This window comes from Chiloscyllium plagiosum, chromosome 40 (assembly GCF_004010195.1).
Source record: "Chiloscyllium plagiosum isolate BGI_BamShark_2017 chromosome 40, ASM401019v2, whole genome shotgun sequence".
In the NCBI taxonomy this organism is placed as follows: domain Eukaryota; kingdom Metazoa; phylum Chordata; class Chondrichthyes; order Orectolobiformes; family Hemiscylliidae; genus Chiloscyllium; species Chiloscyllium plagiosum.
This window is the reverse complement of record NC_057749.1, coordinates 1914028-1940457: the sequence shown is the minus strand read 5'-3', so window position 1 is coordinate 1940457 and position 26430 is coordinate 1914028. Positions and strand designations below refer to the sequence as shown.

General features: G+C 40.8%; 1 protein-coding gene across 1 annotated transcript in view; it reads right to left on the bottom strand.

Annotated features, from left to right (window-relative positions):
• Positions 1 to 26111, bottom strand: part of ireb2 (iron-responsive element binding protein 2) — a 50774-nt gene extending 24663 nt beyond the window's left edge. The window contains exons 1-11 of the mRNA XM_043680158.1: positions 25976 to 26111; positions 23478 to 23643; positions 20650 to 20787; positions 18829 to 19041; positions 18465 to 18534; positions 15602 to 15785; positions 10510 to 10649; positions 10236 to 10407; positions 10046 to 10146; positions 5816 to 5932; positions 3225 to 3384 (exon numbers count right to left, since the gene is read on the bottom strand). Of these exons, the coding sequence (XP_043536093.1) occupies positions 3225 to 3384; positions 5816 to 5932; positions 10046 to 10146; positions 10236 to 10407; positions 10510 to 10649; positions 15602 to 15785; positions 18465 to 18534; positions 18829 to 19041; positions 20650 to 20787; positions 23478 to 23643; positions 25976 to 26096 (1582 nt within the window). The 5' untranslated portion in view covers positions 26097 to 26111. The remainder of the gene's footprint in view (positions 1 to 3224; positions 3385 to 5815; positions 5933 to 10045; positions 10147 to 10235; positions 10408 to 10509; positions 10650 to 15601; positions 15786 to 18464; positions 18535 to 18828; positions 19042 to 20649; positions 20788 to 23477; positions 23644 to 25975) is intronic.
• Between the last annotated feature and the right edge of the window lie 319 nt (positions 26112 to 26430).

Below are 26430 nucleotides of genomic sequence, written 5' to 3'. Positions count from 1 at the left end.
CCCGAGAATGCAACTTTTTTAAAAAAGGTTTTGTGATTTACACATGAAAGAAGTGAAACTACCACTGTATTCTAACAGATGAAAGGCTTAACAGACAATCAATTTTTCAATGTATAATTTCAGTTACATCACACTGTAAATTTTTGCTATAAATTCTGTGTTACAATCAAGCCCTCCACTATCACCTGATGAAGGAGCGTCGCTCCAAAAGCTAGTGTGCTTCCAATTAAACCTGTTGGACTATAATCTGGTGTTGTGTGATTTTTAACTTTGTACACCCCAGCCCAATATCGGCATCTCCAAATCAGAAATAGTGAATGTTGTTCCTTTGTTCAAAAAGGTAATATGGATAATCTCGGAAATTCTTGGTCGGTGAGCCTTAAATCATTGGTCAGGAAATTATTGTACAAGATGCTTTGGGACAAAATTTACTCACATTTGGAAAAGAATAGATTTATTAGGGATAGTCAGCATTACTTTACCTTCCCCCAAGTCTTGTCTCACAAATCTGATTGAGTTTTTTGAGGAAGTGATAAAGGTAATTAGAGTCATAGAGATGTACAGCATTCCTTCAGTCCAACCGATCCATGCCGACCAGATATCCCAACCCAATCTAGTTCCACCTGCCAGCACCAGGCCCATATCCCTCCAAAGGGTCAGTGAGACTCGAAACGTCAGCTCTTTTCTCTCCTTACAGATGCTGCCAGACCTACTGAGATTTTCCAGCATTTTCTCTTTTGGTTTCAGATTCCAGCATCCGCAGTAATTTGCTGTTATCCCTCCTAACCCTTCCTATTCATATACCCATCCAAATGCCTGTTTAATGTTGCAATTGTACCAGCCTCCACCACTTCCTCTGGCAGCTCATTCCATACACGTACCACCTTCTGCGTGAAACAGTTGCCCCTTAGGTCTCTTTTATATCTTTTAAACAGCAAAGGCATTAACTATGCAGGTTCACTGGTCTGTCAGTTTCTTTCTCTCTCTCTCCTGTACTGATCTCACCATGTACTTCCTTTGTTTGTTCTTTTCCCTTTTAAAACTGCTGTTTTGACTTTTTTTTAAACCAAAGTTCCAAAACAATGCAACAGCATATAAAACAGTAATTGCTGCTCCTGGAATTCGTGAACATCACCTCCAGCACGTAAAATACCTCAAAATACCTCAAAAAAGGAGCAGCTGTTACAGCCAAAAACTTTTCCTATCCTCCATCTTGGATTACCCAGAATCCATAATTGATGAAGGTAGGGCAGATTCCTGAAGAAGGGCTTATGCCCGAAACATCGATTCTCCTGCTCCTTGGATGCTGCCTGACCTGCTGCACTTTTCCAGCAACACATTTTTCAGCTCTGATCTCCAGCATCTGCAGTCCTCACTTTCTCCCAGGACATGGATGTTGTCTACATGGACTTCACTAAAGCATTTGACAATATCCCTCTAATAGGCTGATACAGAAGATTAAGCCACATGGCATTCACAGTGAGTTGGGAAGTTGGATACAAAAATTGCTTGGTCATAGAAGACAGATGGCAGCTGTGAAAGGGTGTTTTTCTGACTGGAGGGCTTTGGCCAGTGGTGTTCTGTAAGGATCAGTGATTAGATCTTTGATTTTTGGTAACTCAAGATAAACAATTTAGATGAAAATGGAGGTGGTCTGATTAAGTTTGCAGATGACAACAATTGGTGTTATGGATAGTGAGGAAGTTTGTCAAGGATACAGACCAGTTGAAAAGCTGGGCGGAGAAATGCAGATGGAGTTTAATCCGGACAAGTGAGGATGATGCATCTTGGGAGGTCAAATGCAAGAGAAAAGTATACACTAATTGGCAGGAACCTTAGGAGCATTGAAACATAGAGACATCTTGGGGTGTAACTCCATAACTCCCTGAAAGGGGCAACACAAGTGGCTAAGGTCATGAAGGAAGCATACAGCACACTTGCAAGTCATACTGCAGCTATGTAAACCATTAATTGGGCCAAATTAGGAATATTGTATACAGTGCTGGTCACTCAAATAACTCTTCAGAGGCCAGTATCCTATCACAAGTCACCCTTTACACATGAACAGTCCCAGAGTACAGTACTGCCCCATACAGAGTCAGGCAGTAGATTACCAGTATCCCAGACACAAACTTTTTATGTCAGCCAGGGATCCTTGACTGGGCCAGATTAACAGTCCCAATCATGGAACTCTTATTCTATGAAGCCCAACTGGCTAACCTCAATACAATCACTATCGTTGCTACACAACAGAAAGGATGAGGTGACTTTGGAGAGGGTGCAGAAGAGGTTTACCAGAATGTTGTCTAGATTGGAGTGTATTATCTATAAGAAGAGGTTGGACAAATATGGATTGTCTCACTAGAGTAATGGAGGCTAAAGCGGGACTGGATAGAAGTGTACTAAATTATGAAAGGCATGGATACGGTAGGTAGTTGGAGCCTTTTTCCCCAGGGTGGAAATGATAAATAGTAGAGGGTATAGGTTTAAAATGATAGAGGAAAAGGAGATGAGCGAGGCATTTCTTTTTATGCATAGTGTAGTTGGTGCATAGAACATGATGCCAGGGGAGGTGATAGAAAGCATTACAATAATAATGTTCAACAGGCAGTTAGACACATGAAAAGGCAGGAAGGCAAGGGATATGAACCATGTTCAGGCAGATTAGGTTAGTTTAGAATGGCAACATGATTGATACAGACATGGCGTGCCCAAGGGCCTGTTCCTGTGCTGTACTCTTGCATGTTGATATTGGCTAACAATATCTATGTTTATCTATGTTAGCATATTATTCCAATAGCATGTGCTCCAAGCTTGTATAGTACTCTTTGATGGGCACCCTGTTGAATGCCTTTTGGAAATCCAAGCATACTACATCTACAAGTTTCCCTTTGTCCACATTGCTGGTTCCTTCCTCAAAAAGCTCTAACAATTTAAACACAATTTGCCTTTCACAAAATCATGCTGACTCTGCCTAATGACATTCAGATTCTGCCACATGCTCCTCAATAACTGATTCTAGCAATTTCTCTATGACTGAAATTGGGCTCGTCATCCTATAGCTTGCTGCTTTTTGATTCCCTCATTTCTTCAAGAAAGGTATTAATTAGCTATTTCCAATCTGCTGGGACTCTTCTTGAATTGGAGACAGTTCAATTTGGTAAATGAAATAAATGCACAGGAAACGTTTAATAACTAGTTTGAACAGCAGTATATACCCTTACCTGCTCCCAGCATGACAGATGGATTACAATTGTTCGTACAGCTTATTACAGCTGCAATGACAACAGAACCATGGGCCAGTTTATAATCCTTCCCTTCAAATTCAATTGCAACCACCTCCTTCTGTTTTTCTGGAGGTATCTGAAACCCTTTAAAGCCAACCTGCATAAAACATACAGCAAGCATTTACACATAAACTGAAACAAATAGCACAGAATTATATACTTTTGTATTGGATACAGACAATATGCTTTAAGCAGTTTAAGATCTACTACACCATACAACTGTAGTTATTATAAGGTAATAAATGTTTAGATATTGTTGTTCCAAGTATGCTTGAAGCCCCTTACGGAGTGTCAATAGGTTACCAGTGGGCATTATCATAGATAGAGTCATTTAGGAGATAGAAGACTAGTTCCATTCCTCACTCTGTCTCCATTGTTCTACAAGTTTATCATTCAATGTTTATTTCCTGTTATGCATGGGTCTCAATTACAAATGGCAATTATTAATCAAATGCCTAAGTTGTATGTGTGTCTGCTTTTTTGGGAAGGCAGGTAGGGTTGGGTGGTGAAGGGAATTGGTGGGAAAAGAGAGGAAAAGGTTCATGGCTAAACATCTAACCTGACCTACAAAATGGATAAAAATAGAAACATCATCACAGAGATACTGTAATTTAATGTTCCACCTGCCAGTCAAGTGGAGACCAGCTAACTCAGCAGAGAAGGATTCCTGAAATTGAAGCCTGTCAAAACTAAGTCTGTAACTAGGAGAGTATTGTGGAATGGCATTGCCAGATAGACTGCATTTTCAAATCAGACTGGATGCCAGTCAATGACTGGATTCTGAGGATCTCCAAGTAAAGATTGAAGTTGTAGACAAACTACATTACCCATCAATGTAATTCTTAACCCACTCTGAACCCGGTCTTTAGCCGCCAATGCTGCTCCAGTGAAGTTTAGTCCAAGCTCAAAGAAAAATCTTCCATTCAGGTATTTCCTAATGGCTAACCTCAACAATGAGCAAAACAAATTCCCATCACAGCCACTGTTCCAATTTTGTTGCACACAGGGCTGGTTCTGATGGAAGTTCATTGAGTTGAAGCATTAACTCTGCTCCTATTTTCATGGATGCTGCTTTATCTACAGAGTTTTTCAGCACTTTCTGATTTTATTTTCTACATCCAGCATTTGTGGTATTTTGCTTTAGTTAAAGCTATAACTCAGATTTCAACCTGAATTTACCAGCAGCTAACAGAGCAACTTGCCCCCAGAGTCCTGAAATATTGCAATATCAATGCTCTGTTTAGAGCTCTGTACTCAATCCTTTCCACTTGTTTGAATGGAGCTGTGAATCAGTTTAAATGCGTTAAAAAAAAATTTTAAAACAAAGAAATTTTACGTAAACACAATTTCTCCTCTTGAAAGGAGTCTTTTCAGAATTGTTACGGGGGGTGGGGGGGGGGGAGGTGGCTATTACATCCATCATGTCTCTCTGAATAAGCATCACAGAGTGCAATTCCCTGGTGTTCTCCTAGTAACTCACCACATTGTAACCATTTAAATACACATCGAATTTCCTTTTGAATGCTGCACTTGAACCTACACCGAAACGTTGCCTTCTCCACCTCCTAATGCTGCCTGGCTTGCTGCGTTCTTCCAGCCTCCTGCTCGTTATGCTTGAACCTGCCCATCCCAGTTGAGAAGCACCTTCCAGATCCTAATTGCTTGTTGCGTTAACAACTTTCTCCTCAAATCACTTTTGGTTCTTTTACCAATTACATTGAGTCAGTGCCTTATTGTCCTCAATCTTTTCAAGAACAGGAACATTTTCTCCATATCTATTCTGTCCCAACCCCTTAGCATTTTCGAAACTTCAATCAGATCTCCTCTCACCCTTCTCTCTTAAATGGAATACAGTCCCAGCTTCTCCAATCTATCTCCAGAACTAAAATTCCTCACCCCTTGAACACTTCTTTGCAATACCTTCCTAATTTTCCTGAAGTGCGGCACAGAACTCCTGGACACTATTCTCCGGCTGAGGTCAACTTAGTGTCTTATTGAATTTCAACAAATTTAAAGGTTAAAGGTTAACAAAGGTTAAAGTGCCAAAGACCATTTGGTATTCAAAGGACTAAGTCAAATTTTAAATTTTCTTGTTAAATTAGGTTACATTAGCAGGTCCCATGTCTGGAACACCCAGTTCCAGAGTGCAACTTATACTCTTCACTGGCAGAACATATCTGTATTCCTCCCCACTCTGTGAGAAGGACTAAAACAGGTCTGGGATAATGCGGGTCCTAGGTGGAGTGACTCAATGAATAAACAGCCATTTGTGCTGAACAAGTTTACAACAGGAGCCTATTTTTAATATACAGCTTCGCTATGGTGTGGACTGCAAACTTCCTTTTTCACTGCATGACACAAATTTTGTATTGGTTCTGAGAAGATTTACTGCATTATAAACTTCCTTATGCCCCCTTTACTTTCACAAAGTAATGAAATAAATTACTTTGTGACCTTTCACAAGATTCGCATCAAGAATTAAAAACACAGCAGTTTGGCAGATCTTTAATAATTACAGGCATACACACCTTTTCATTCAGGCTGTTCTGAAAATCTTTCTTCATTTCATTTACCATAACTCTGTCCTGTGGCCGTTTTGGACCGCTCACATATGGAACAATACCTGACAGATTCAATTCAATAACCTGAGGAATGGATACAGAAGATGTCAGTGTACACTGGCCAGCCTTAAAACAACAAATGTCAACAGACAAAGCAGGCAGAATCACATTTTGTGCAATTGCTTCATACTGCCAAAGTCTCCAACAGAGATCTGCATACAGTTTGATATTTCACAGCTGTCTGTTGTTGGTGTTTTACACTTCAGACAGTTATCAGAGCTGTGAGTTACACCCTTTACATTAAAGCCTTGTTCCACAATGCTCAATGGAAACCAATATATTCAGAGCAAACCCCAATTCTGACACAAAATATCTGACTCCAAGCTGCCCTGATCAGCACCACAAAAATAAGCAGTAGGGACGAGTAAAATAAAAAGTTTGGGACACAGGAACATTTGAATTAGAACTGGGAGACAGTCAAATGGCCTCTCTAGCTCATGGTTGATCTTCTACACCATCCCCACATCAAAATCCTCTAGCACTCTGGGTATACCTATATGTTATGGGCTGCTTATGGGTGTACCCAACAAAGAGACCTTGAAGTGCAAGTTCATTGTTCCTTGAAAGTGGAGTCACAGGTAGACAGGACAGTGAAGGCGGCACTTGGTATGCTTGCTTTTATTGGTCAGTGCACTGAGTTTGAGAGTTGGGAGGTCATGTTGAGGCCGCTCAGGACATTGGTTAGGCCACTTTTGGAATACTGTGTTCAATTTTGGTCTCCCTGCTATAGGAAAGATGTTGTGAAACTTGGAAGGATTCAGAAATATTTACAGGGATGTTGCCAGAGTTGGAAGCTTTGAGTTATAGGGAGAAGCTGAATAGGCTGGAGCAGTTTTCCCTGGAGCATCAGAGGCTGAGGGGTGACCTTATAGAGATTTATGAAACCACGAGGGGTATGGATAGGGTGGATAGTCAAGGTCTTTTCCCACTGGTAGGGAAGTACAATTCTAGAGGGCATAGGTTTAAGCTGAGAGGGGAAAGACGTAAAAGGGACCTAAGAGGCAACTATTTCACGCAGAGGGTGGTGCATGTATGGAATGAGCTGCCGTTAGTGGCAGTGGAGGCTGGTACAATTATAGCATTTAAACTGGTGATTTAAGAAGGCAGCAGACCAGGATTCAGGGTGGCACACTGGGAGTGGGTCAGTGGTTAACACTGCTGCCTCACAGCGCCTGTAACCCGGGTTCGATTCCAGCCTCGGGCAACTGTCTGTGGAGGCTGCACATTCTCCCGGTAACTGCGTGGGTTTCCTTCGGGTGCTCTAGTTTCCTCCCACAATCTAAAGTAGTGCTGGTTAGGAGAATTGGCCATGCTAAAATTGCCCATAGTGTTTAGCAATCTATAGGTTAGGTACATTAGTTAGATTAGATTAGATTAATTACAGAGTGGAAACAGGCCCTTCGGCCCAACAAGTCCACACCGACCCTCCGAAGCGCAACCCACCCACACCCCTACATTTACCCCTTACCTAACACTACGGGCAATTTAGCATGGCCAATTCATCTGACCTGCACATCTTTAGACTGTGGGAGGAAACCGGAGCACCCGGAGGAAACCCACGCAGACACGTGGAGAACGTGCAAACTCCACACAGTCAGTCGCCGGAGGCGGGAATTGAACCGGGTCTCTGACACTGTGAGGCAGCAGTGCTAACCACTGTGCCACCGTGCCACCCATTTAGGGGTAAATGTAGAGTAATAGAGGGGGGGAACAGGTCTGGATTACTCACACTTCGGAGGGTCACTGTGGACTTTGGGCCAAATGTTCTGTTTCCACACTGTACGGGATTCTACGATTCTTCAAAGTCAATTAGGGACACGTAATAGTTAATATCCTTGCCAGTGACATCTCATGAATAAATACATTTTAAAAATTAGCAAGTTTTGAGAAGGTTGACGTTCTGGATGTAGGTTTGCTCGCTGAGCTGCAAAGTTCGTTTTCAAACGTTTCATCACCATACTAGGTAACATCTTCAGTGAGCCTCTGAATGAAGCATTGGTGCTTTAGCCTGCTTTCTATTTATAGGTTTGAGTTTCCGTGGGTTGGTGACATCATTTCCTGTGGTGACATCATTTCCTGTTTTTTGAACCCAAGGAAACTCGAACATATAAACAGAAAGCGGGCTATAGCACCAGTGCTTCATTCGGAGGCTCACTGAAGATGTTACCTCGTATGGTGATGAAATGTCTGAAAATGAACCTTCCAGCTCAGCGAGCAAACCTACGTCCACATTTTAAAAATTTATTGATACCTTTAATATCTATCAATCAATCTCTGTTTTGAATATACTCCATGACTTGAGTCGCTACAGTTACTGGGCAAAGACTTCCTAAGATTCACCTGCTCCATGAAGAAATTCCTCCTCATCTCAGTCCTAAATGGTCCACCCGTTATTCAGACTATGTCCCTTGTTCTAGACCCCACAACCAGGTGAAACATTGTGCCTGCATCTATTCCGCTACCATTCTGCTTTACTGAGTGCATTGTGGAGGAATATGTCTTTGTCTGCTATGTTGCTTTGCTTCATTTTGTAACCCATTACGTTGTTTAGGCCTTGCCAGAGTGGCAGGGGTCAACACCACTATCCCCTCCAAGCTGATCTCAAAATTCCGAGACCTAGGTCTCAGTCTGCCCTCTGCAACTGGATCCTCAGCTTCCTGACCCATAGATCGCAATCAGTGAAGATAAACTGCACCACCTCCATGATCAAACTCAACACTGGAGGCCCCAAGGATGCATTCTCAGCCCCTTACTGTACTCTCTGAACACCCACAAGACTGTGAGACCAAATTCTAAATCTACAAGTTTGCTGACACCACTGTGGTAGGACGGATATCACACAACGATAAGTCAGAATGCAGAAAGGAGAGAGAGGGCTTGGTAATGTGGTACAATGATAACAACCTCTCTTTTAATGTCGGTAAAGCTAGAGAATTGATCATTGACTTCAGAAAGAAAGGAGAATACATCCCCATCTATATCAACAGAGCAGAGGTCGAGAGAGTTGAGAGCGTCAAGTTCACACGAGTGACAATAACCGACAACCTATTCTGGACCTCCCACGTAGATGTGACGGTCAAAAAGGCACAACACCTCTTCTTCCTCAGACGGCTCAAGAAATCTGGCATACCCAATACCCATAAGGAGCCTCACCAACTTCTACAGATTCACAACAGAAAGCATACTGTCCGGTGCAACTATCTTGGTATGACAACTGTTCTATCCAAGACCGGAAGAAACTACAGAAGTTTGTGCACAGCCCTGACCACCATGGAAGCTAAACTTCCATCTCTGGACTCCATTTACACTTCTTATTGCTGTGAAAAGGCTGCTAACTACATTAAAGACTATATCTCACCCCAGTTATGCTCTCCTACAACCTCTTGCATTAGGCAGAAGATACAGAAGCTTCAACACATGCACCAGCAGATTCAAGAATAGCTTCTTCCCTGCTGTTATTAGATTGATGAATGGACTTTCTAAGTGCAAATAATGTTGATCTTGTTAATGTTGTTCTTGCCTCGCACATGCTCTGTGCAGTATAACCTGTAGACCTCGCTCTGTCCAAGGGTTTTTCATCCGACAATCTGCCTGTATTGCTCGCAAAGCTTTTCACTGTACTTAGGTACACATGACAATAAATCACATCAAATCAAATCCATTGAGTTTGATAGGAATTCTGATTTTTTTTGTGGCATTTAATACCAAACTTTTCCCCATAAACTGCTCATGTTACCAATTTCTCTCTGGTTTTGTAAATGTTTTTTTAACATCACCCTATCCAACCCCCTCATGATTTTAAAACCTCTAAGTTCATCTTCTGATGCTCCGGGAAGAAAGCCCTAAGCCTTTTCAGTATCTCTCAATAGTTCAAACCCTCCAATTCAGGGACCATCCTTGTAAATCTTTAGTGCACTCTCTCAAGTTTAACACCATCTTTTCAAAGAAGGGCGAGCAGTTTGTATGCAGGATTCCAAAAGTGGCCTCAACAATGTCCTGTACAGCCACAACATGTCATTCTAACTCCTATACTCAATGCACTGATCAATCATTTTGTTCCAGTCCCACTGACAACTTTAAAACAAAATCCTTTAATTTAAATTCCCTCTGCTTGGTTTTCCTACCAAAATTAATCACCTGTGAATATTCCGGGTCTTCTGAGGGATTCTGATAGTTTCTGAACAGCTTCACAGCTTTTAAGTAAGTTTTCACAGCGTCAAGCTTTGTTTCACTACAACCTGTTGTTCAAGAAAAAAAAAGTTTTAAAAATGCAAAGAAAAAGCCCTTGACATTTGAAAGATTGTATAAATTTTCCAGTCCCTCTCACCTGTCTGTTTTAAGTGCCTTAACGTAACCTCGTCAACTGGGAAAAAGCTCACAGTTGCACCATATTCAGGACACATATTTGCTATTGTTGTTCTGTCTGCTACAGATAGTTGAGACACCCCTGGGCCAAAGAACTCGACAAACTTTCCTGAAACTCCAGCTTGCCGGAGATGCTAGGGGGTGTTTGGGAAGGAAATTGATTTTTGTTAATCTTCTTCTTTCATGCTTAATTAACATTACAACGTGCAAAAGAAAAATTCCAGAAATTCTCTTACCTTTGTTACACTTAAAACAACATCGATTGAAGTAGCCAAAGGGTCTGTGGTCCCCACCAGTTTACATCCGACTACCTCAGGTAAAGTCAGCGTGACTGGTTGGCCCAGCATGACTGCCTCACTCTCTATCCCACCAACCCCTAGAAAGAAAACAAATGCCACTTTGTTTGTTTCTATAGCATCTTTATAGTACAAGGAGCACCTTTATAAACAATCCAGCAAGCATTTTGGAGAATGCTTTCAGAAATACTGCAGTGTGGGTGCAAAATCAGCACATATTAACACTTTATCCCAGATCCAATCAGCATGCAACATAAAGCGTCGATGTGAAGTTATTTTCCACCCTATAATTAGCTAGCACATTACATGCTGCTATATATAACATGCAAACCTTTTTGATTGATCATGCAATTTTGGAGCTGACCACATAGCAATATCAGATCTGGCATTTTCAGATGCTCAAGTTGCTAATATCAGTATAAATGATTGTGACATCAAATACTCTGAGTGAAGTACCTTTGAACAAATAGGTGACAATTTTTAAAAAAAATTCATTTAGTGGTCATGAACATTAGATTTGGTCATAAACTAATGTAAATCAGCTGATGATTCTTTCATGCATCAGAAGAAAAATAATGACGAGGTGCAGTACAGATATTCTGTAACTAAATGTCCCTGGCACATTTAAAAAAGAATGTGAAAGTTAACATTTATCTTTGTATCATTGTCCTGGGTCAACAATTCGGAATTCATGCTAACAATATTACAGGGACTACAGAGATTTGATTAAATCTTCACATCATCCTCACACAGCAAATAGGAATGGGTAGCTAATACAGACAGACAATCTGGATAACCCATAAAAAGGGCAGTACTGGACTTGTGAACATACAAATTGTTCCAAGATCGACCAAAGTGGATTGAATCTTCATTGAATCCCCACAGTGTAGAAACAGACCCTTTGGCCCAACAAGTCCACACCGACCCTCCGAAGAATAACTCACCCAGAGGCATTTCCCTGCACTATTACCCTATATTTACCCCTGAACAATGCACCTAACCCACACAGCCCTGAACACTATGGGCAATTTAGCTTAACCAATCCACCTAACTTGCACATTTTTGGATTTTGGGAGGAAACCTGAGCACCCGGAGGAAACCCACACAGACACAGGGAGAGTGTGCAAACTTCACACAGTTACCCGAGGCTGGAATTGAACTTGGGTCCCTGGCGTTGTGAGGCAGTGTTAATTGCTGAGCCACCGTGCAGCCCCTTTTGTGTCACTCTCTTAGCACAAAGTTGAAGGATCACTTTATTTTGTTTTTCGTAATAAGGAAAGACAATTCACATGAAAATCTTTTCAAGCAGGCTAAATTTTTTTTTCATAGAAGACCGAAAAGGGAGTTTGCCTGGTCAAGGCCTGTGGTGGTGGTATGTCTTTCTTCCCAATGGATTCGCAGGATCTTGCGCAGGCAGCATTGGTAGTACTGCTTCAGCGCCTCGAGGTACCTGCTGTTGACAGTCCACGTCTCAGAGCCAGTAAGGAGGGCGGGAACCACCACAGCTCTGTAAACGATGATCTTGGCTTCAGATCTGATGTTGTCCTTGAATATCCTTTTCCTCAGGCAGCTGAAGTGTGCGCTAACATACTGAATGCTGTTCCTCTATCTCTTTGTCAATTGCCATGTAACTAGATATCAACCAACACCTGCTTGAATGTTTTGCCAGGGTAACTGGTAAAATCTACTACTCTCAACACAAGTATTTCAATTTCTACCGTAGTTCTTTCAACTAAATGTCTAAGGATACCTTTTCAAATGGTTTCATGATTATTGACCTTCAAATCCAAAACTAATTTATTTTTACATTTTTTAATTGTTCCACAGAACGTGGATGTCAATGGCGAGGCCATCATTTTGACTATCCTGAACTGCCCTTTGACATCAGCTAAAAAAAAAAACCCACAGTGCAATGAGTCTGGAGTCATATGTTGGTCGGGTCAGGTCAGGTAAAGACAACAGATTTTCTGCCCCATCCTTAGAACTCTGTGGGAAGCTAGGGAAGAGATTGATGGGCCCCTTGCTGAGATATTTGTATCATCGTTAACCACAGGCGAGGCACCGGAAAACTGGAATTGGCTAACGTGGTGCCACTATTTAAGAAAGGTGGCACGGAAAAGCCAGGGAACTACAGACCGGTGAGCCTGACATCCATGGTGGGCAAATTGTTGGAGGGAATCCTGAGGGACAGGACTTACACGTATCTGCATAGGCAAGGACAGATTAGGGATTGTCAACTTGGCTTTGTGCGTGGGAAATTGAGTTTTTTGAAGTAACAAAGAGATTAATGAGGGCAGAGTGGTGGACGTGATCTATATGGACTTCAGTAAAGCGTTCGACAAGACGCATCATGGTAGACTGATTAGCAAGGTTAGATCACACAGAATACAGGGAAAACTAGCTATTTGTATACAGAACTGACTCGAAGATAGAAGACCAAGGGTGGTGGTGGAGGGTTACCTTTCAGTCTGGAGGTCTGTGACCAGTGGTGTGCGAGAAAGTTTGGTGCGGGGTCCACTGCTTTTTGTCATTTATGTAAATGATCTGGATGTGAACATAGGAGGTATCGTTTGTAGGTTTGTAGATACCAAAACTGGAGGTTTAATGGACAGTGAAGGTTACCTCAGAAAACGGCATCTGATCAGAGGGGCTAATGGGCGGAGGAGTGGCAGATGGAGTTTAATTTAGACAAATGTGAGATGCTGAATTTTGGAAAGACAAATCAGGGCAGGACTTATATACTTAATGGTAAGGTCCAGAGAATGTTGCTGAACAAGGAGATCTTGGAGTGCAGGTTCATAGTTCCTTGAAAGTAAAGTCACAGGAAGATAGGATAGTGAAGGTGGTGTTTGGTATGCTTTCCTTTATTGGTCAGCACATTGAGGACAAGAGTTGGGAAATCATGTTGCGTCTGTACAGGACATTGGTTAGGCCACTTTTGAAATACTGCATGCAATTCTGGTCTCCCTGCTATAGGAAGAATGTTGTGAAACTTGGAGGAGTTCAGAAACTATTTACAAGGATGTTGCCAGGTTTGAGGTATAGGGAGAGACTGAAGAGCCTGGGGCATCAGAGGCTGAGCGATGACTTTATAGAAGTTTATAAAACCATAGGAGCACGAATAGGGTGAATAGCCAAAGTCTTTTCCCCAAGAGTAGGGAGTCCAACGTAGAGAGCACAGGTTTAATAGGACAGGGCAAAAATTTAAGAGACACCTCAGGGGCAACCTTTTCACGCAGAGGGAGCTACTGGATAAATTTAATACACCATGAAGTCAGGGTGGGTGGATATTAGGGCTTGTGGGAAAACAGGACAACTCAAAGAGTAGCACCTAGCACAGAGTAAGGAATTCATCCATCACAGCATCAAAACCAACATGTGCAGTAGTGGAGGCCGATACAATTACAACATTTACAAGACATCTGAATGGGTATATGAAGGGTTTAGAGGGAGTGGGGCCAAAATCTGGCAAATGGGACTAGATTTATTTAGGATATCTGGTCAGCATGGATAAATTGGACTGTTTCTATGCTGTATATTTCTATGACTTTAAAAGGACACGAGGGAACAAGATTTTTGTCATCTCAATGACAGTTTCACTACTGCTATTTTTTTCTCAATTAAATGACTAAATGCTACCAGTTGCAGTGATGGGCTTTGATCCCTTGTTCCTAGAGCATTAGGCTAGGTTAATGCATTACAGTCCAGTAGTATTACTGCTGCCTCTCCTGTATGTTTTTAAGATTAATCAGTGTCCTACAAAAAGGGACACATGAGAACGTTTTGCTGGAGCTGTTTGTTAAAGTGAACATTGATGGATCTGGTAATGTGAAAATTATCTTCCTTCAGTCGACAGGTTTAGCAACATGCTTTGAATAGTGATATGGTTGAGTACTTCACTACATGGTACCTTCACGCTTTTACTGGAGTGGTATTAGACTCGGAGGCTCTTCACCTTGGGAATTCAGGAGAGACTTGCCACTGTCCACCTTTGACAGAACAGTTGCTAAGCTTCAGGCTTCTGTTTACTGCCTTGTCCATTTTCTGGCATGTGGTATTCAAGTGACTGAAACTCAATTGCAGTGGACATGGGCATGCATCCTGCCCAGACTGTCACAGAACATTTGCATCATTTCACAGAGCACCTTTTAAAAATGACAGGTCTGAAGAGGAAATCTCATTTTAAGGAGATAGCAAAGTGAAGCTAGGTGAAGAATGCAACTGGAGTTTAATCTTTTACAATCTTTTATCAGCTTTTATTTACCCAATATGAATATGTGCATTCTGAACCCATCACTGCTGCTCAATCATACATACAAACAATCCCTTATATCCACATGAAACCACCAGTTCATGCTTCCCACCTGAATACAACTAAACACAATAAAATATAATGAATAAACAAATAGCAGCAAGCGCCTTCCTCTCCTTATTCTGGAGAAAAGAATCAAAAAGGCAAGGCTCCTTCGAATCAGACTCTTCAGTGAGATTAGATTACTTACAGCGTGGAAACAGGCCCTTCGGCCCAATAAGTCCACAACAACCTGCCGAAGCGCAACCTACCCAGACCCATTCCCTTACATTTACCCCTTCACCTAACACTACGGGCAATTTAGCATGGCCAATTCACCTAACCTGCACATTTTTTTGGACTGTGGGAGGAAACCGGAGCACCCGGAGGAAACCTACGCATACATGGGGAGAATGTGCAAACTCCACACAGAGAGTCACCTGAGGCTGGAATTGAACCCAGGTCTCTGGCGCTGTGAGGCAGCAGTGCTAACCACTGTGCTGCCCACTAAGATCACGAGGGTTTGACAAAAACATTCAGAAATACAGGTAACTTCCAAATGACTGGATCACCCACATTCTCGTTTTAAAAGAAATTACCAATTTAAAACAAATTAATTCAAGAGTACAGATAACTAAAGAGTCAGGTCTCAATTTTTTTGTCCCAGCTGTTTTAAGAGAAGGTGTTTGCTTCTAGTTGCGGTTATGGGTAATAAGTGAGAGAGATTAGATGCACACTTACCCCATCCTAGAATTCCAAGACCATTCACCATAGTCGTATGAGAATCGGTGCCTACCACGCTATCAGGGAAGAAAACGTCTCTTAGGTCAAACACTACGCGAGACAGGTATTCCAAGTTTACTTGATGCACCATTCCACTTCCCGGTGGCACCACAGTCACGTTCTGAAATACTTTGGAAGCCCACTGTGTCAAAAGGAGGGAGAACAGGAAAAAAAGTAATTAAAAATATTTAAAATCAAACCACGCAAACATCTTATTCCAACTCTAAAACAGTTCTGCCAAAAACATTTTAAAATTCCCTGTTTCGATTGTGCTCAAATCAGAATGGAATTCTACTGTTACAGATTTCCCCTCACTAGAGACAACCCTCAAACAGCAGACTTCTTACAAACTCCTACCTCTGCCTGTCTTTGCTATGGAATGTGTTGAGTGTAAATCCAGCCCTCTATTTTATAAACATTTCACAGACACTAAGGACTCTCAAAACAGAAACAGAGAATTCAAGAAACAATTAACAAATAAGGCAGCACCTGACATTTTACACGTGGGACACTGCACTTTGATCTAAATACCAAGTTAAAAATCACACGACACCAGGTTGTAGTCCAACAGGTTTATTTGGAAGTACAAGCTTTCACAGTGCTGCTCCTTCGTCAGGTGTCTAGTGGAGTAAGAGTATAAGACATGGTTGGGTGATTTTCAACTTTGTCCACCCCAATCCAACACCAGCACCTCCACATCACATCTAAATACCAGGAAGCATTGTCTCCTAGTAGTTCCTTGGAGTGACAATACTTGTCACAGAATCCCAAAGGAGCAGGGAGAGACAGGAAGAAAGGGAATGAGAAAGAGAGAGGTTATAAGAGACAGAAATGAAAAGGGTAAAGTAAAAGACTAAGAGGTAGAAAAAATATAGAAATAAAAATAAATGGAAAATCTGCACTCAAAGTGGGCAGTCAGTCAGTCATTGGCCAGCTCATGCTCAATGAGGAGTTGATGTGTCTTCTTGAACTTTCAGCATCAAAGGTCTCACCATCATGAGCAGTCTAATGCATTCTCTTTCCAGCTACTTGGGTCAAAGCCAATCTTCTTTGAAACACTTTGATCAGTACAATTTCTACCCCCAGCTTGCAACTGAGTGTTCACATTCTGATGCAATGCCCAATGCAGTACAGTTGCTCTAGGTGCCTGCTTCAAGGAGGATGCCAGTCTAATCCAGCGATCCAGAAGCATTTTGGCATGTTACCCAAAGTCAATAGAACTTTTGTAAAAAGAACAATGTTTATACCTTTCACGGTCTCAGGATTGTCCAAAGCACTCTACTATTAACAAAATACTTTTGAAGTGTAATTATTGTTGCAATGTAGGAAGTGCAGTAGCTAATATTCCATTGAAAGCTTCTAACAAACAGCCAAAATGTTAATAACCAGATCATTGATTTTTGGATGTTAGGAATAAAGATTAGGATCAAGGAATATATATCAGTCAAGACACAGGAAACAATATACTGCACTTCTTTCAATGCAATGGCAGAACAGCAGATGATTTCGTCTGAAAGATGACACCCTCAGTATGGCACTGAATCTGTATTACTCTCTAATGGGCAATAACCTTTCAAATCTAGGGCAAGACAACTTATCTATGGCTAAGGGGAATTAAATCGGATAAATGCCCCATGATGTACTAGATTAAAAAAATGATTATAGCAAGGTTGGAATATATTTTAGAACTAAATGGAAAAATACACACATTGAATGAAAACATTCTGAAATATGCGAAAGAACGCGACACTACCTCTCAGTGAGCTAGTAAATTGAGTCTGTTCCAATAGGTGCACGTGAAAGATTCCAGGTTGTTACCCAAAAAAGAGATGGGAGTTTGCTCAAGTCCCGAGCAATATTGGCTTGTTGCTGTTTTGTAGAATCTCATTCTGCAGAAATCAATTCCTGTTTGCTTGCATTTCAAAGTACCGCAGGATATTTTTAAAACATAAAAATCACTCTTTGAATGCAAGCTCTCTTTCAGAAGGAGCCATTTTAAAAAGGGTGAAATTCCTTTTAAAACTTTTTTGCAACCACAAGATACCAAACCTTTTTTTGATCAGTGTTGCACTCAATTATTATTTTGGTTGGTATTCCATTTTTCTTTCCACATTCTACCCCAAAGAAAGAGATAGTTTCTGTTTGATCATGCATTGCTGATGAAAGCTTACATTCTGCCCTGCACTGTCCCCTCTCACCCCACGCACCAACTACATTAGGCAGGAAGAGTATGTAGTCAACACCAAAATCACAATCAAACTTTGTAACATCATCACTTTCCCCTTACCTATTTTAGTTTAGAAACAGATTTGTTTCCTCTAAGTTATCATTTGAAACAGCTTTCAATTTGTATCACGATACAACGATGATGTCAAACTGCATAAGTGACAGCTTTCCATATGGGGCCCCCAACTGAAATTCTGGGATCACAAGTCCAAGGCAGCAACAGAATTTTGACAGAGTTATAACAGCTGTAGTACCACTTTCTCAGTTCCTTCTGAAGGTCACCATAATTTCCTAGCCTCAAATTGGAATCAGATTAAAACACGTTGGCAAGTGTTAGCATAAGCAGCTTTCAGTCAAAGAAAATTTTCAAGATCTGTGGCTCTCTGCTAAATAGCACACAGTTTTAGATTTTTAATACAAGGAAGTAGGGCTTTGAAATGAAAACTGCAAATTTGAGAATAAGTAGTACTACTGTATCCATGGGGAGTTTGTACTCATGCTGACAAACTTATCTACGGTTTTCATTATAAATATGGACAATGCCTTCAATATAGAACGAAACTCTGAAATACTAGGTTTTAATAAATAGATGCACCTTAAAAAATTGCAGCCGTTCTTTATTTCTGCTGAATTCAATTTCTTGATTCCTTAATAAAGTTTCTGGTCTAGAGAAAATTTAAAAAAAGTCAATGAGTAATAGCATTGATTTCAAATTCGATTTTTAACCACAGATAAACCGCAATGACGTACTGATATTTGCATTTAATTGAGGGAGACGGTCAAGAATCATTTCTGACCATGCTCTATATTTGTCTCTGATATCACTTTGCCTCAGCTATGACAAACAGAATACACCAGGTGAGACTGTGATCTTGATGATAAGACTAATTTCAGGTGGCATCTTTCCAGTCTACCACTGCAACATATTAAGGAATAGCAAGCAGAAAGGCCAGTCTTACCCAGCTACAGGTTGCAGGTGAAAAGGACAAAGCAGAGGTGTGTTCTCTATCTCTGTGGTGCGTTGTTTTGATGAAGGGGAGCTCACTTCACTGTGGCACGAACTCAAACAGCTACTGGAACGTTGGCAAGGCGAGATTTTTGATGGCAGCTTGCTGCTGGAAGCTCGAGGTGCGGCATCACCTCCTCCAGGATTTGGAGCATTCTGAATGGCACTAGCCAAAAAAAGTAAAATACGTACAATTACTGACTTGCAGATTAAATGGCACATTCACAAAACAAAAATTATAGGAGTTGAATTTGCAAAATACTCTTTTAATTAACTTTTTTTATAAGACCATCAGGAGGAGTGGGTTATCTGGCTCTTTGAGATTGTGATGCCATTCAATGAGAGAAAGGATGATCTGACTGTGGCCTGAACTCCATGTTCCTGCATGTCTCCCATAACCCCCAACACCCCTGTCAATGATAAAACTGTCTCTCTCTCTCAGCCTGGGACAGTAGTAAAGAATTTTCTTTACATATTGATTTAAATTTACAAATGAATTTACCAAACATGTTAGCACCTATAACATCACTCCAGGAAGTTTATAGGTTTCAGGTTTGTCTACAGAAAGATAAGTTTCACGCTTGCGTATATTAATGCTTCTATAATTGAAAAGGAGATACTGCAAATCTACAAAGGAAGAGCAGCGGGGGGGAGGGCATTGGCTAAATATTGCCAGCAGAGACATGATAGACTGAGTAGCCCATGGTCATATTGTACAATCTAATGGATTTATGAGGATTCTATTTTCTGACATTAACACACCAAGTATTATAGTAAATGGGTGCTGTCAGTACATTCTCTGTACGTTCTATATAAGAGAAACATGATGCCAATGAGTAAAAAAGTATTTAAAAAGTCTAAAATTGGATGCTCTATGTGGATTTCCTCACAGATCTCAATTTGAAAATCTATTCTTCGGCAGAATAGACTGAAACATCTTGCAAGACAGATTAAGAGTTAGTGGGCTCATTGTGTCTGGGCCAGCTATCTTTGTGCCTTTCTCCAAAGTTCTGACATTTTTACCTCTTCAGTTATTAATCAAATTCACTTGTTTATTATCATGGTAACATATTTGAACCAGGATAAACTACTCGGTTACCTGTCACCAAGACTGCCATTTTCAATTTCCATAACAGCATCAAACTGCACGCTTTGATCTGATAAAACCTTCGTTAAGCTATCACCTTGAGACACCAGTATTCCAGCAGACTCTTTTCCAGTCTCCCAAGATCTACCATCTATTGATGCAAAATCATCCTAAAGTTTGCTTGCTATATCCTAATCGCAGTGAGCCCTGTTCACCCATTGACCACTGTGCTCACCCACTGATGTTGGTACCCGATCAAGCAAAGATTTCATTTTAAAATTCTCATCCTGGTTTACAAACCAGTCTATGCCAAAGGCCGGCACGATCCTTGGTATCTCCAGTCCCACAAACTCTCTGAGATATCTGCACACCTTGAGTTTGAGTAGCCTGAATTTAAATGCTCTACATTAGTGGCTGAGTATTCAACCTAAACTCTGGAAATCCCTTCTTAAACCTCTTCATTTCTCAAAGATGACCTTTAAAACTTGAAGAAATTTTAGTTATATAGCCTCATGTCTCTTGTCAATTTTTCTGGATAACGCTTCAGAGAAATGCAATGGAATGCTTTACTCTCTTAAAGCCATTCAAGTGGTTGCTAAACACACAGACAAATCATGATTGCAAGAACTAGTGCAGTTTAGCAATGCAAAATTCCAAGCAAATCTTACTCATGCTTAATTTCCTTGCCTTTTACTAAAATCAATCTGTATTGAATGGTCAACAATCAGATCTGTGGGACAGACTGGATTGACTTTGCTAGGGTCTCCTCCATGTTTCTTCACTGCTTCCCTCATGGCTGCAAAGTCCACCACTGCAGGAATCCCACTGAAATAAATGAAAAAGACAGTCAGAGACATTAATTAACCTCCTGCATTTGGAAGGAAGAAACTTTTAAGGTTGCACTTGAAAGTGTGGTACTGGAAAAGCATAGGCCAGGCAGCATCTGAGGAGAAGAATTGACGTTTTGGGCAAGAGCCCTTCATCAGGACACTGAAACATCGATTCTCCTGCTCCTTGGATGCTGCCTGACCTGCTGTGCTTTTCCAGCACAACACTGTCGACTTTCATCTCTCGCATCTGCAGTCCTCACTTTCACCTATATGAGGTTGCACTGCTCATCAATTCCACCACTAGGTGTTGTGAAAGACTGCACGAGCCCACAGGCACAGGGCAGCAGTGATGTGACAACCAACGGAACAGCAGCTGCCTGGAACCATGGTGGTGCTGCCCATATAATCACGGTCACAGTCGAACTCTTGAGTGATGGCTCTGAGGCCAACTGTAAAATTCACAGTCCATCGATCTGCATGCTGAACAACAAAAGTGGAACTTCCCTGCAGCCATCAAAGTTTGATGCAGAGTGAAGAGTGTTGTTTCCATAGCTAAAGCAATGATTTTAATCAGTTATTCTTTAGGGGGTGAAAGGAGAAAATACAATCTATAGAAGGAATTGGTTCAGATGGGCTAACTCCACTTAAAGCCCTGTCACTTCATATTGCTGCTATAGAAAGCAATGTCATAAATGCAAGCAGTCAGCTGCAGAGGTGTCAAAACACTTCTGGAGAGATCATTTTGCTTGATATCACCAGCACTATCTGCACACATGTAGGTGGTGACAACACATTGAACTGAATTAAGTTGATTGTCACATGTACTCATATGAGTACAGTACAAAGTTTATAAGTTGCTACTTATGGTACCATCTTAGGTACAAAAGTACCTAGGTACAGAATCTTGGTACAAAGCAGCAGAAAAATAAAGAAAACAAAGTTAAAGTATTGAACATTACAGTCCTTTTTACTAAAACATAGAAAAACAAGTAAACTCAGTTAACAGTTCAACACCACAGTCCATAAGCACCTAGCCACAATGGCTTGAACTCCCCACTCAAGGCTGTGTTTCCTTGTTTTACCACATTTTCTTAAGAAGGATTGTAACATTTAATCTTTTAACTTTGTGTTCTTTTTTTGTTGCTCTTTACCAAGATTCTGTACCTAGATACCTTTGTACCTAAGACAGCATAGTGAGTGGTGACTTGTAAATCTTTCACTGCACTCATGTGAGAAACCTAATTCATTTCAACATTTAATCATCAATTGATACCTGGAATAGGTTCTCATCATTATCACACAGCTGTCTGTGGAAGCTTTCTATGCTGAAAGTGATTGCAGGTATTCCATACCGCAACACCCAAATTGGTCCTTCACAGGCTGAGTGAAAAGAAAATAGTGGGAGTAGAGAGGGGAATCAAAGCACAATTGGAACAGAGATAAATGAAATTACAGCAGAGGTTTGTGAGAATAACAATTGAGATTTAAAAAAATTGTCTTTTTAAAAAAAATTGAATAAATTTCAAACATAAAATAAGGGGCAAAGTGCTGGTAAATACAGCCCCTAATTTTCAATTAAACAAAGCCAAATATTGATTTGAACTATGGGGTTCTATTCAGAAATCTATCTCAATGACTCATTTTTAATTTCCTCACAGGATGTGTTAAGGCCACTGTTGCATTTGTTGCCCATCCCTAACTGCCCTTGAACTGAGTATCTTGCGATGTCCATTTCAAAAGGTCAGGTTGAATCAACCTCACTGCCGTGGGTATGGCATCACATATTGGTCAAACTGGGTAGATTTCTTTTCCTTAAGGATATTAGTGAACTCAATGGGCTTGAATGCAATCAATGACAGTTGCATGGTCACTGACATTTGAGACTAGCTTTCCATTCCAGACTTTAGGAGTGGAACTTAATTTGGGCAGCTCCCATAGTGGGATTTGAACCAACAATCCCAGAGCATCAGCCTGGACTTCTACATTACTGGTCTTTTCAGGATCAGAACAGGGGAGACAAAAATCACAGCGCAACCCAATATGGTTGACATTTTCCTAGCCATCAGCAGTTCTGAGGAAGGGTCACACATTCCGTAACATTAACTCTAATTTCGATCCACATATGCTACCAGACTTGCTAAGCTTTTCCAGCAATTTCTATTTTGGTCTCTGATTTACAGCATCCATAATTCTTTGGTTTTTACACAAGATCTGTTTTTCCAGATACTGGAAACAAATCTGTTTAAATAAAAACAAATGAAATTGAAATGATGCATGGTTTAAATGTTAATGTATTTTTCTACTAGATAAAGGACAGTTTGGGGAAATTAGAGCAGGCTAAAGCGCTTTGGAAATTCTTTGCAGCACAGCTTTTAGAGTTGGAGACACAGCAGGGATACAATTGCATCAACACTGGCTAAAGGTTTTTGTTATAGCATGGCAGGTTTACACAGGCAGTCCCTATCCAGAATGAAATTTAGAGGAGTAAAGAATCTAGTAGTAATGTGAAACAAATTGCATGTAATGAAAAATAGACATGAAAAAGTTTCTCAATTGTCTTCACTTCCTGTAAGATTTTATCCATGACCAGATTACTTGATTAGATACATTTTTCCACCAAGTAAAGCCTGAGTGGCAATTGAACACACAGTTCAATTTTCTACCCAGAACAGTTTTCCAACTCACGTGAAATCTTGGAGGAGGACCCGGGCTGGCCAGAAAGGAATATCAGCTTGGTTTTGCTGTTTTTTCCAGTCAAGAATAGTCAGAGCATCTTCTTTTTTTATATGGAGCCCATCACAATTTCGAACAGCAGCCTCGAGTAGTACACGGATAGAGTAAGGTAATCCCACTGTTGAAGAAAGAAAGGAATAACTTCAAGTTGCAATCAAGGTGGTGCATTTAGTATGAAAGCACTTCAAAAAAGATTGATTTCATACAAAAGACACTTCTTCAGTCTTGCACTCAACCATATAAAAGCAAAACACTGTGTACTTTGGAAATCTGAAACAAACACAAAATGCTGGAGAAACGCAGCAGGTCCAGTGCTGTGGGGACAGAAACAGACTTGTCGTTTCAAGTCCAGTATAACTGTTCTTCAACATCGAGTACTGGTCATTTTACATTAATCTTCAATATAGTTACATAAAGGATTTCAGTGATAGATGAACTATGCAGGATGATATATCATTATTTATTTCTTTTCTCAACTTTCCTCACCATCATTCATTGCCTTGAGGGACATTATCTCAGTTACTCCTGTCTTTATGTTTTGTGGTTGCACACAAGGTAGACAGCAGCTCACCAGGGCAGAGATGTCCAATGCTACTAAACCACCAACTCAAAATAAAATGGCTGTTCTCAAAGGTAATGCAGGGTCTACCCTCTCACCAGATTCTTCTCTCAAAAGTAATGATTCACCAAGCTTCAACATCTATCTGAAAGTTTATGATGATTCGACCTGTTAATGACACTCCTATGCGCAGGCTTTTGGGTCAACAGACTCATAAGAGTCAAAGTTGCATCCTAGTAACAACATGACCCATTCCCCTCCATCAGTCCTTGCAACCCTGCAAGTTTATTTGCCCCCAAAATACCTACTCGCTTCCCATTGAAACAATTGATTCCTTCTGTTTCCACCTCCTTCATGGACATTGATTTCCAGATCATTACCACTCTGCAAAAAAGATTCGATCCACATTCCTCTTGTATGTCCCTTATGTTTTCCTGCTTGCAAAAATGCCAGTAATGGGGCCCCAGAGTTAGCTGTACCACAAACTGCTAACTCAACAAACTGTCATTCAACCTTGGGAGCTGAGTAACTTGAACGACTTGCCGTTGTTATGTAGGTGTGGGTGTGGACTGTACCTTTAAGAGAGAGAGGAAACTAGCAAGGACTGACTGAAAGCACAGAGTGTGCTGAACAATTTTAAAATGTAACATTTGGTTGATAAAAATAGCCGGAGTTGCACTGCCATGGAACAAAAACAAATTCAAATTCAGCCAGTTTAAATTATGCCTCAGATACCAAAATCCAATCAAATTTGAATTTTACTGTTTGGGATGACATCAAACAAATGAAATGATCCGATGTTTTGGGTTATAAAAACTGGCATTTTGAACAGTTAGAGGGAGAACTGCAAAGAACACCAACACGCACAGACTGCTCGCCCAATATTTCTCTGAAAGGTACTGACCCATAAGAAATGTTGTGCAGCAGAAGACCGAAGAAAAGCCAACCCAGTAAAATACAGCGTAACATCTACAGAGGAAAATCTACAAAGGTGAATCGACAAAGCTAGCTGGTTTTGATACATGATTTTTTTTTGTAAATCTTAATCCAAGTTTTTTGATCAGACCAGTATTATAGCTTGGGAGGTAAAAGATAGGTTCAAGAGAAAGGAGTTGTAAATAATTGTTGCTTTAAATGATCTCTTTTGGATTTAAAGAATAAAATTTTTAATTTTTACTTTAAATAGTGAGATTGGGATAGTTCTTTGCCTCTCAAAATTTAACAGATTGCGGCACGAGGTGAGCTTTTCTGTGTGCCTGGTTTAAATTAGCAGAGGGGTTTACCTCATGTTGTGACACCGTTAACTTCAAAGAGCTCATTGACAGACCTTGCTTTCTAGTTTGTCATTTCACTGACAAATGTAAGCTGTGCTGTGAGAATCATGCCTGCAGCATATAATAACAATCAACAGAAACATGTACAGCCACATCCGACAAACCATGGGGCAGCACAGTGGCTAGCACTGCAGCCTCACAGTGCCAGGGACCCGGGTTCGATTCCCGCATTGGGTGACTGTGCAAACCCATGATTCTGCGTGGGTTTCATCCCACAGTCCAAAGATGCGCAGGTCAGGTTAATTGGCCATGCTAAATTGCCCATTGTGATAGGTGCATTAGCCAGGTGTAAATATAGGGTAGGGGAATGGGTCTGGGTGGGTTACGCTTCAGAGGGTCGGTGTGGACTTGTTAGGCCTAAGGGCCTGTTTCCATAGTGTAGGGAATCTAATCTAAAAAAAACCTTCACAGATATCGAACAGAATACTGTACTGGAATATAGAGGCCAGGAAGGGAGAATAAACCGGGACCAGATATTTCATCAGTGTACAATCTTGCCTATTCTTCATCTCCTCAAATGAGGATGACCCATCAAAATGCATTGACAAACATCTTACCATATCTTGGATCATTGAGTTTAAGAACATTGAAGTATTTCTTGTCCGGACGATCTGTAGTTAGCGGCTCAATTAAGTAATGGAAGGGATGTTCTAAAATTAAAGAAAGAAATGTTAGCATACATTATAGCAGTGGGATAACAATGTTTAAAAAAAACTTACTGATCTTTAAAAGCACCAAGACATTCGCTTTCTCTGATCAATCAGTTAAAAGGGTTAACAAAGATCAGCAGTCCTGGACTTTACAAAACAATTATTGGGTTTCAAGGCAGCAGCTCAGCACCAACTTCTCCAGGGCAGAGATGAGCTCAAAAGTTGCGAGCAAAATGCATAATCCAGGACAGCATAAAAAATAACCATTCAGCAGATAACACCAGAGGTAAAGAGTACAGCCAAAGATTGGATATACAATGTGTGGCAGGGTTAACCCTGAAACGACACACAAACCTGACTTG